General features: G+C 38.7%; 1 protein-coding gene across 10 annotated transcripts in view; it reads right to left on the reverse strand.

Moving 5' to 3' along the window:
- Positions 1-11,963, reverse strand: part of EPB41 (erythrocyte membrane protein band 4.1) — a 226,289-nt gene that overhangs the window by 35,158 nt on the left and 179,168 nt on the right. For 5 of the 10 annotated variants that reach the window (XM_023507451.1, XM_023507446.1, XM_023507445.1 and 2 more), the window contains 2 exons: positions 8,142-8,318; positions 6,365-6,400 (listed from right to left, as the gene is read on the reverse strand). In XM_023507451.1, the coding sequence (XP_023363219.1) occupies positions 6,365-6,400; positions 8,142-8,318 (213 nt within the window). Of the gene's footprint in view, positions 1-6,349; positions 6,401-8,141; positions 8,319-11,963 lie in introns of all 10 variants that reach the window. The other 5 variants (XM_023507447.1, XM_023507452.1, XM_023507450.1 and 2 more) reach the window with 2 other exon arrangements.

Here is an 11,963-nt window from a genome sequence, read left to right on the forward strand (position 1 = left end):
GCCACAACGCCCGGCCATTCTTTGGTTGCAGCCATCATTGTTTGGCGGCCCGGGCTGGGGATTCGAACCCGCCACCCTAGGTATACGTGGCTGGCGCCTTAGCCACTTGAGCCACAGGCGCCGAGCCAAGACTAGAATTTATAATAATATTTAGTAGAAAGAAATATAGTAAGTTCTAGGATAATCTCCAGTTTATTCTTTTTTTTTGTTTTTTGCAGTTTTTGGCCAGGGCTGGGTTTGAACCACCACCTCTGACATATGGGACCGGTGCCCCTACCCTTTTGAGCCATAGGCACTGCCCGTCCAGTCTATTCTTAATCAACAGAGTCAATAACTTCTCCTCTCATATGTAAATAAGTAGTAAAATTAACCCTGCAAACTGAATTTCCTTCACATTCCAAGTGTTATTAGCATATAAGAATATAGTTAAAAGGTCCAAAATGTAGGTGCTTGGTTTAATTTCTAGTATGATTCACTTGAAGCAAGCCATTTTAATAACATTTAATTTATTAAGAGTAGGATGCATTTGGAAAGACACGTTTAACTTTAGTATTTTGGGGGGGGACAGAGTCTCAAGCTGTCATGGCATCATAGTTCACAGCAACCTCAAACTCGGGCTCAAGTGACCCTCTTGTCTCAGTTTTTCTATTTTTAGTAGAGACGGGAGAGGGGAGGGCATCTCGCTTTTGCTCAGGCTGGTCTTGAACTGGTAAGCTCAAGTAAGCCACCCACCTTGGCCCCCAGGGTGCTAGGATTACAGCAGGCATGATCCACCACATCCAGCCAACTTTAGTAGTGTTTTTTGTTTTTTTTTTTTAAGACAGTCTCAAGCTGTCACCCTGGGTAAGTGCTATGACATCACAGCTCATAGCAACCTCAAATTCCTGGGCTCAAGTGATTCTCTTGCCTGACCCTCTCAAGCAGCTGGGAACTACAGGCACCCGTCACAACACCTGGCTATTTTTGTTGCAGTTGTCATTGTTGTTTTAGCTGGCCTGCACTGGATCAGGCCAGGCTGGGTTCAAATCCATCAGCCTCGGTGCATGTGGCCAGCGCCCTAAGCACTGAACTACAGGCACCACCCCAATTTTATTAGTTTTAAATGCCTACTCAAATATCAAGAAGGAGTATATGAAAATAAACATAGCTATTTAATTGCTTACTTTCAAATAAAAAATTCTAAGCAGTTAATATGTGTTTGTTTTTCAATATCCACCTTCCTAGTCCCCCAAGAGATCAAGATTTTTTTTTTTTTTTGAGACAGAGTCTCAAACTGTCACCCTGGGTAAAGTGCCATGGCATCATAGTTCACAGCAACCTCAAATTCTTTGGCTCAAGAGATCCTCTCGCCTCAGATTTTCTTTTTCTTTTTTTTTTTTTTGAGATAGAGCCTCAAGCTGTCACCCTGGGTAGAGTGCTGTGGCACTCACAGCTCACAGCAACCTCCAATTCCTGAGCTCAAGCGAATCTCCTGCCTTAGCCTCTCAAGTAGCTGGGACTACAGGCGCCCGCCATAATGCCTGGCTATTTTTTGGTTGCAGCCATCATTGTAAGATTGTTGTTTGGCAGGCCCGGGCTGGATTTGAACCCGCCAGCTCACGTGTGTGTGATTGGCGCCTTAGCCGCTTGAGCCACAGATGACGAGCCCAGATTTTCTATGTTTAGTAGAGATGGGATCTAACTTTCTTCAGACTGGTCTCCAACTCCTGAGCTTAAGCAATCTACCCACTTGAGCCTCCCAGAGTGCTAGGGATTACAAGCGTAAGCCACTGCCTCTGGCCCAGTAAAAGATTAAGAAATAAACAACAGTCAGAGCCTCTCATTCCTGGAATATGTTAAAGATTCATTCTCGTGAGGTAGGTTTGTCTCCACAATACTAGGTGGAAATTTGGGCACCAAATATTTAAGTGAACTTCTTGGAGCCACCTTAGAAATGAATAGTGGCAAAACCAAGGCAATATTGATACCGTTAGTCTAACTTATTTTTTACTTATCAATCACTATTAAGAAGTTGAACCACAGTAAAGCAAATACCTACTTGGATCTGACTCTAGTACTGAGGATGGAATGAGGTAAGGGAAGGAAATGAAAACTATTTACAGCTTTATGTTACAAACATCAGCAGCATTAACTTTAAGTTATATAAAGCTGGAATGTCCAATATATTTCCCCTGGTAACAATGATGGGTATCTTTTGAGCCTGAGCTTTGTCCAGTACCAGGCTTGGTCCTTCTCCTCTCAACCATTCTTACCCATTGACAGAAAAATAGCCTCTCCTTTGGCCATCTGTAAGGATCTCTGAAGACTCTTGCTGCACCTGAAAATTATCACTGGCTTACCAAACTTTTGGATTTAGAATAATTCTATTCAGAGAGAAGCAAAATTGAAATTTATAATAATAAAAAGCTACATACAAGGATGAAAACCAGAAATTCAGAAAATACAATCTGTTACAAAAGCATAAATAAAATTTAAGATTATTTCCTTTTTTAATCTGTAAAAAAAGGATTTAAAATAATCTAAGCAATGATAGTTTCATTAGTTATTTCTTTCTTTCTTTTTTTTTTTTAGAGACAGAGTCTCACTTTGTCACCCTCAGTAAAGTGCTGTGGCGTCACAGCTCACAGCGACCTCCAGCTCTTGGGCTTAGGTGATTTTCTTGCCTCAGCCTCCCAAGTAGCTGGGACTACAGGCGCCCGCCACAACGCCCAGCTATTTTTTGTTGCAGTTTGGCCAGGGCCAGGTTTGAAACCGCCACCCTTGGTATATGGGGCCGGCGCTCTACTCACTGAACCATAGGCACTGCCCAGTTATTTCTTTTTGTAAAAAATAAATAAATAGCTCACATTCAAGCATTTGCTGTTTCATTAAGGAAAGCTCTTGTATCTCTATTTCATAGATAAAGAGGGAATACTTCTGATCACAGCTTTGCAATATTTCAGGTTGATTTGAGGTCTCTCTTCTTATTATAAGAGAGTCAATAAATATGCTTATTTACAAAATATTTGTTATGAATAGATAAAGCCTGTAACACAAAAGCTATATATACACACTGGATTTTTTTTTTTTTTGACAGATTCTCCATATGCCACCCTGGGTAGAGTGCCGTAGTGTCTTAGCTCACAGCAAACTCCAATTCCTGGGCTCAAGCAATCCTCTTGCCTCAGTTTTTCTATTTTAGTAGAGATGGGGTCTTGCTTTTTGCTCAGGCTGGTCTCAAACTCTTGAGGTCAAGTAATCCACCTGTCTGGGCCTCCCAGAGTGCTAGGATTACAGACGTGAGCCACCACACCCAGCCTAGGTCACCCGACTTTTAAATGTAACCCAGTCCTTGCTTCTTTTCCCATTTTTGGAGGAAAGCTATAATAACAGAGTAGCAATTTTCAGAAAAAAATGTCTCCAGAGACAATAGAACAATACTGGTCTCTGTCTCTCTCTCTCTCTCTTTTTTTTTTTTTTTTTGCTTTAAGAAGTCTTCTCAAAAACAAAAAGTCCTGTTTATCAACTCAAAAGCATTGAAAAGTAAAACTAAATTGGTCATCTCAGTTTGATAACCCTATAAAACCCAGATTTCAGAACAAATGTTGGAGACATTAACCAAATGCCATTCAAGTACCATAAAAAGCAAGCTACATGCAGAGTTTCATTAATATTGAAGTAAAAAATGACAGGTTAGGCATCCACATTGTGTTCAGAAAAGAGAGAGTACTCGTATTTACTTCAGGTAAGTCTTACAAATCAACATGCAAACAGAGGACACATACTTGTCACAATAGAACTTTAGCTCACAAGGCCATTGATTAAAAACAATTGATTTCAACATAAGCACAAGAACAAACAAGTCTGCAGTGTATCAAGAAAACAAAGTATATCGAAGTATATTTTAAGCTTATCATAATAGCTGCATATTGCTTCTAGCAATATAAGTACTAAGCCATAAAGAAGTAACACAGTATTTTAATTCAGAGACGAGTTTGTTTTTCTACAGATCTTGAATAAATCTGCATTTTAGGACATTTAAAGACAGGTAAAGCAGTCTGGGAAATTCAGCCCTGGCTGGAGGCAAAAGGGCACCAGCACCATTTTCCTTAAACCATATCAACATTCTACTTATGAAAAGATGGCATTTCACCTTGGAAGATCTCTTCAATATATTTGGCAGGATAAAGTCATCTGTCCCTGCACAGGTAAGAAATAGTTATAAAAAGGCCACAGAAACCAAAAGCCCTTTTCCAGAAAAGGCTTTTGTATATACTAGTTTGATATCCTAAGAAAAGGAGTGGTTATGAATTTGTAGATGAAAACATTATCATATTAAGGCTTTTGAAGGATTAGCAAGTTGAATTTTTTTCTTAAACTACAGAACCCATGCCACACATTGACTATGGAAGATTAGGAACATATTCCATCAAATGCTTCTAGAGTATCCTGGTTTGTGTGAGACACTGGATAGTAGGACATAGCAACAGTTAACAGTAAGAACATGCAGCGTAAAAGAGTTAATGCTTTTAGGAAAAGTACCGACCTGCCTATATGCTTAAGTCTGATTTGTTTAAACTTTGGTGCAGAAAAGCTGGCTTGGGCAATCCACTGTTACTTCTTTGTATCTCACAATACATACTCTACAAAGAGTAACATTTTATTGACAGATAAATGATCACAAGAGCTTCCCTAGGACAGTGAACTATCAAGATTGGAGGGCATTATACAGGAGATAATACAGTTAAATCCAAGGACAAAAGTTCAACGGTTATTTTAGTTTTGACATTTCAGACAAGCACCCTGTTTTCCAATCACAGAAAGACCAACCACCAAACAGCCAATACAAGGACCACGAGAAAAGACATCATGAAAGGAATGCGAGGAGATGGAAAAGTACTAAAGTAGAGGTGGCACTTTTTGAGAGACTTGTGATCCTCAGGGATTGGAATAGAAACCTTGGGAAGAATTTCTTCATTTTCTTGCTGGGGCAAGGCTCTTTCAGTAGATCTCTCTTGCCTTTTAATTTTCTCTTCATCCTGTACTAACAGAGCACGTTCCTGTGTCTGCTTTCACGGTAGAAGATCAAGAAAGACAGAATAAGATGAACAAAATGACAGATGAAAAATGCTCAAAAATGATACTTGGGGATGTGCAAAGGATTTGGAAAGATCTTTTGTACGCTCTCGATTTTAGTTCTATTTTTTGCACTTTATCCTAGCAAAGTTTATAAAATACAGCAAGGTAATCAATAGATAATTTATTGAATGAATGAACACTAGGACTCCTGAAAGTTCAAGGAATCACTAGCTTTCCTCAGTTACATTATTTATTCCTCTTTTGAAGATATTCACAAATGAATCTGGGGTCATTTTTTCATGCTTTGGTACTGCCAATCACCAATTTGGCAATGCCAATAATGAAGCATTCTTCTTGCCATCAGAAAAGTTATTTTTATTACAAATACAATGGCAGAATATAAAAAGTAATCCCTATATCTCTTCATATAGACTTAAAAAACTGCAACAGTTCATTCAGTATGGTAAGTAGCTTTTGCTTAAGGAAATACAAATCTTAACCTTATACATTTTAAAGATTGTAGAAGAAAAACAAGTATAAAAGTTTATAATGTGCCTCCTGGGTCTACCAAAAAAAAAAAAAAAAGGGAAAAAAACCCCACAAGACTTCAAACTCTCTTCCTGAATCATGATTAAAAATAACAATGATAATGACCATTATGGAGGATTATACATTAAGCAATATTTTTAACACTTTAAAGGAAAGGATTCCCCCCCCAATTGTCCAATTGAGAAGTTTTTCCCTACAGTTTTCTGTACTCTGCTGTCCATAGTCGAGACAGATGTTATCTATGAAAGGAAAAACTTGGCTCTAAGTTCTCTCAGTTGAGCTAGGCTTCTCTGATCAGTTTGGAAGTTCAACACTGGTTCTTTGCACACCCCTAAGTGATATGTATCAGGGAGAAAGTAGCTAGGGGACTGGTCAGCGAAAAAGAAAAAGAAAGGATGCAAAATTATGATGATTTTTAAAAGAAAATAAAGGGGGAGAAGAAAGACAACATAAAAAGAATAGGGCATAATTAAATTCATTTTCTCTCCGAATACATATTTACATCTTCATGCAGCTTTTCAACCAGCCATGCGCCCAAATAAGCAAATTCAAAGCTGCAAAAGCTGCAGTAGTGGAAGTGTTATGAGTTAGGCCAAAAGGTTGTGGGGATCAGTTTACTAGTATAGCCAAAAGAAAAAAATTATTTAGCAGCTGTTGTTCAGTTCTGGGGGGGATTATTTGCTTGGTGCCATGACAAGAGCAAATTCCAATTGAGAAGCACAAGTCATAACAGCAGCTTTACCTCTGGCCCACCAACCTTTCTTTCCGAAGGAAGGACAGAGGTTTTCTTCACCTGGTCATACACAAATTATATAACATTCAGTTGCCTTGCAATGCAACAACAACGCTGTCAAAGGTGGAAGAAGTATCCCCAGACAACAGAAATATTATCCTGATTATTAAAGAAAAAGAAAGATATGCCAGACAGGGGAATCATCCCAATATAATCAGTCACTCACAGCATAGTTCTTATGTAGCCCACCATTCATTAGAGGGATAATAGCCCAGAAGTAAAATTGTTCAAGTACTCCCATGGGTCTAGTTGAGTTTATTTCTTTAAAATACAGAGAATGACATCACCATTCCTAAAACTGGCCCTGAGATGATTTCTGAAGGATTTCTATTAAAAGACATAAGATCTTTTCTGGAAATGGAGACTGATTCAAATTTACCCAACCTTGTCTAAGAGAGTACCAAGTAACTTTTTCAAAGTAGTTGATCATCTTTTATCACTTGCACAGAGTCAAAAAGAAAACCAGTAAATAACAGTTATAGTTTGTAAATAGAGTTAACTAGGCTAGACAGCAATAAGGAATTTTTTCATGAAATCCCGGACTTAAAGGAATTTTAGAGATAGAAAGGACCTTAAAGATCATCTACTAAACCAGGCCCAACAAGATAAATGACTTATTCAGAATCATTCAGTCAGGATTTCATTAGCTAGACCCTCTCAATCAATTATGTCATTAGTACTATAATTAGAGTCTAGTACTACTAGCCTATGTGACTTTTATGTCACCAAACTCACTCACTGAGTCATTACAATGATTTACACAAATATTCTCACTCTGTTGCCCTGGCTAGAGTGCAGTGGTGTCATTGTTGTTTGCTGCAACCTTAAACTGCTAAGCTCAACCATTCCTCCTGCCTCAGCCTCCTAAATAGGTGGGACTACAGGCACATGCCACCATGCTTGGGTAATTTTTCCATTTTTTGTAGAGACAGGGTCTTGCTCTTGCTCAGGCTGCCCTTGAATTCCTGAGCTCAAACAATCCTCCCACCTTGGCCTCCCAGAGTGCTAGGATTACAGGTGTGAGCCACCACACCTGGTCTCAATTTCATTTTCATTAAATGCAAATGACTTACTTACTTATATGGAGGATTTTCAAAACAGGTAATGATAACAGTGACAGAAAAAGAACAGCCCTTGAAAGATACCTCTGTCCTCCTATTATTGTGACTGTCTTACAAAAACAGTGTATTAAAAGTTTGATGTTATATATAAAGATAAAATAAAACATCAGTTGTTTTCCTACTATAAGCATTATAATATTTGGTGTTCTGTATTCTCTGGCTTAGGTTCAGTACATAGTTGTGAGCAATCACCCAGCTATTCCTAAGTCATGTAAATGTTCAAGAAAAGTTTTAAAAAATGGCAATCCCTTCCAATTTTGACCTTACTAAATTTAGTAAACTTTCTGGTCCTTGAAGGCATAGTTTAAATATAAACAAAGTTCCACTGGCTTATGGTCAATTCATAAACACACATTAGCCAGAAGCATGCAGCTGCAGAGACAGTTCTCAGAGCCTACTCGTCTACTGGCAATTCTAAATGGCTCCCATAATTGGACAGAATAGCCTATATGACTTTAAAAATAAGTGTTTGATCATGAATGCCTTAAAGCCAAAATGAATTTGTCAGGCATCAAAGCCAAATCTCAGCTCTAAGCTTTCTCTCAAGTACAGAATACTAAAATACAAAAACATCTATTCCATTCCTTCTCACAGTCGTTCATGATGGACAAAGTACTCACTCCTTCTCCTGTGGGGATTTGCCCATTGATGTTAAGAGTTCGGAAGGGAGAGTGAGTGGATAAACGTTTATCCCATTCGCTAGGCCGTGGTTCTGGTACAGACTCCATGAAGTTCTTTTTCAGCTCACTGATGCTGGCGTGATGCTTTTTGATCTCTTCTTGACTCTTGTCTAAATCCTACAGTTGAAAGGACAAAGATGCAAAACAATAAGTACTCAGGACAAAAAGCACACCAATGGCAACCCATCAGAGAGTGGGCATTGGCAGAAAACACACCACATCCAGGATATATGTTATGAATCCATTAATTGCATTGTAATTGTAAATATACACATGGCATATTTGCTTGCTTAAAAAAAAAAGTGCTTTTCTTGGAAGCAGTGAAGCATCACAATCCCATAGTTCTTAGCAGTTACATAACCCCTAAAGAGCTCAGCCCTTAATTTTATAATTCTTCTTCCCATTATGATGCAGCACCAGATCTCTGAACTCCTCATCCCAGGAAGGTAACCCCACAACTCAAGGTTGATAGGAATTGATTTAGGCTCAGCTCAGCAGGATGGAGATAGCCATAAGGTAAATGTTAAATGAAGGGCAGTGGGAAAGAATCAACTTCCACCTGAGATACCTTTTCTTGGCAAGTGACAAATATATAGTAGCCCTCCTATTTCCATCTGGAGATAGTTTTGTTTCTCTATTACTAGGTGGCTGTTTTGGTTTCTGATAAACAGGGACAGCCCTTTTTGACTATAAAAATTTGTTACTGAAATTGCTAAAGCATCAAGAGCAGCTTGTTACTATCTCTGAAAAATCACTTGGGAGTATGTAAAATGATCTTTTTTTGTTTGTTTGTTTTTCTTCAATACTATTCACACAAACAAAAGTTTTATGTTTTCCAGCTTCTAACAGCTTCACTTTATCTCAATGCAAAATACAAACTTCTTTCACTAACCTTCTATGAATTAGGAGTTAACAAGAGTTCAAATACCTTATATATATATTCCTGAAAATTTAGTATAATCCAACTATTTCAGCAGATTTGAATACTGGGTAACTAGAGATAGGGATAAGCTCTTAAAGGGGATATTCCAGGGAGAAATAATCAAAACTAAGGTTAATGGGCCAGGCTTGGTGGCTCAAGCCTATAAGCACGCTGGGGAGCCTAGGAGGGAAGATGCCTTGAGCCCAAAGTTCAAGACCAGCCTGAGCAAAAGCAAAACCTCGTCTCCACTAAAAATAGATTAAGCCCAGGTGCAGTGGCTCACACCTGAAATCCTAGCACTCTGGGAAGCTAAGACAGGTGGATTGCCTGAGCTCAAAAGTTCAAGACCAGCCCGAGCCAGAGTGAAACTTCGTCTCTAAAAGTAGCTGGGCATTGTGGCAGCGTCTGTAGTCCCAGCTACCTGGGAAGCTGAGGCAAGAGAATTGCTTGAGCCCAAGAGTTTGAGGTTGCTGTGAGCTGTGATACAACGGTACTCTACTGAGGGCAACAAAATGAAACTCTGTCTCAAAAAAAAAAAGAAAGAAAGATTAGTTGGGCACTGTGGTGGATATCTACAGTCCCAGCTATAGGCTAGGAGGCTGAATGATGCAGGAGGACTGCTTGAACCCAGGAGTCTGAGGTTGCTGTGATCTAGGCTGATGCCACACACTCTAGCCAGGGCAATAGAGACTCTATCTCCAAAAAAAAAAAGGAAGCTAACGTTAATAAAATGAGCTAGAAATAATATTCAAGTTTATGTAAAAGGAGGTATTTAACAACTTTCCAAAAGGAGTCTTGACCAAAAAATAGTCTGGCAAATATAACTTAAAGACAAAAACTCGAAATAACTCAAAAGATCTATGCTTGATATCAAAACATGTGGAAGCCCATCACTTGATAAATGCAAAAAATTCTGTTTTTATTATATATCAAGGCAGCTTCTGTATCCAAGAAAAGCATAATGCTAAATATATCTCTTAATATGCTGGGTGAATTTTGGAATTAGTCTTTTTTTTTTTGGTTCTGTGTAAAATAGCCATACTCGATGGGAAAAAAATCAGAATTTGTTTAAAAGTTTTTTTTTCTTAGAGCAATATAGATTTCAACTAAATAAAGTTTTTTCAGAAGTAATTCAAAGGGAAAATAGTATAGGAAAAAGAATCAATGAGAGGCATGACAACAATTTTGATTTTTGTTTAGAAAATTCACTTACTAGTCTATTCTTTTCATTTCTGCAAGACTGAACCATGTATATTTACACTGAGATCAGTCAAAGAGAAAACTAACCCCAAAAGGGCAATCCTGTCGCTTCCCCATAACAGCACCTTTGGCTTGCTGGAATGAAATCTAAGTATGTATTATGAATACGAGCTTCACCATGGGAAAACAACAGTTTGCACTTTTGTTCTAGCTGCAAGCAAGAAAAGCATATTTACTAGCTAAAGGAAAGCATGAAGAAGCCTACATAAAAATTGAAACCCACCAGGCATGTAAGGCACTGTGACCCAGCTCCTGACTAGAAATTACATCTGTTTGGGCCAAGAACCACTTAAGACATTTGGAAGGGTTAAAAGTATCAATGGTGCAAAACAAAAATGAGTAAGAGATACTATGGAAAATCATAACTCTCTGAGTTAGCTTCTTAATATAAGAGACTGGTGATTTGTTAATCTTCTTGCCCAGCTTTTGATTGGCTTGGAACCTGAGAAAATAAATGTTTCCATAAAACCAGTAGCTTCTGAGGGAGCTTTCTCCATCCTTCTTAGCTGGCTTTGTTTGAAACCTGTGGGGGCACAGAGTAAAATTAAGATCTCAAAGGAACCTGTTCCAAATAGAATTTGTCATAGACACTTGCTACAGGTTCTCTCTGGGAGATGGAGGAGGAGGCGGTAGATCTAAAAATGAACTCGACCTTATTTGTGCCAGAACAAAGCATTAGTGGGGGTGGGGTAGGAGAAGGGGGAAGAGGGATGCTTTAAAAAAAAGAAAAAAACCTGCTAGAGTGACAGATAACTTGAGAGAATTTCCTTAAGGAAGGGGGGGGGAACCTTTTTATAATAACTAAAGAATGATGGTCAAATGACTCTGGCTGTGCTCAAGATAGTTTTTGATGCCTCTCATTTTATAATTTTAGCAGCAAACAGAACAGTCCATTAAATATAAAATACTGTATTTTCAAAAGGCAGTTAGTAGTTTTAATTTTCAAACACACACACTTATTTAGAAATCCCCTCTCATGGCTATCAATGAAATGCTGGGGGCGGGGAAAGCATCACACACAGGAACTCTGTGAGTCTCAGAAGCCATAACACACCTCATGGAGCAAATGACAAATATATGATTGGTACCACAGGTTCCAGTTGAGAGAAGGCACTGAAGATGAACTAGTCACTAAATACACACGTCTAAAATCCAAAAATGCTACTCTGCTGAGTAAAGATCGGCCAACATTCACTATTCCTAATCTGTGAAGATTGCACCATTCAGGCCTATTTCAGATAGGGGATAAAAAAATGAAATCTAATTGCCAAGTCTGAAATATCTAAGGGTCTAGCGTTGGAAAACATCATGTTACGTGAGCTAAATGTATGTAAAGCACTTGGGATTATGCCTACCAGGCAGTACATGTTTAGTAATGAAGGCTGGTCATAATTTTTATGATTTCTCAAAGTACTTTATACATGATAGATATTCAAAATACAGATACTGGCTCGGTGCCTGTGGCTCAAGCGGCTAAGGCGCCAGCCACATACATCTAAGGTGGCGGGTTTGGATCCAGCCCGGGCCCGCCAAACAACAATAATGGCTGCAACCAAAAAATAGCCGGGCGTTGTGGCGGG

This window comes from Otolemur garnettii, unplaced genomic scaffold, assembly GCF_000181295.1.
Source record: "Otolemur garnettii isolate 467f Iridium unplaced genomic scaffold, OtoGar3 scaffold00184, whole genome shotgun sequence".
Classification (NCBI taxonomy): Eukaryota; Metazoa; Chordata; class Mammalia; order Primates; family Galagidae; genus Otolemur; species Otolemur garnettii.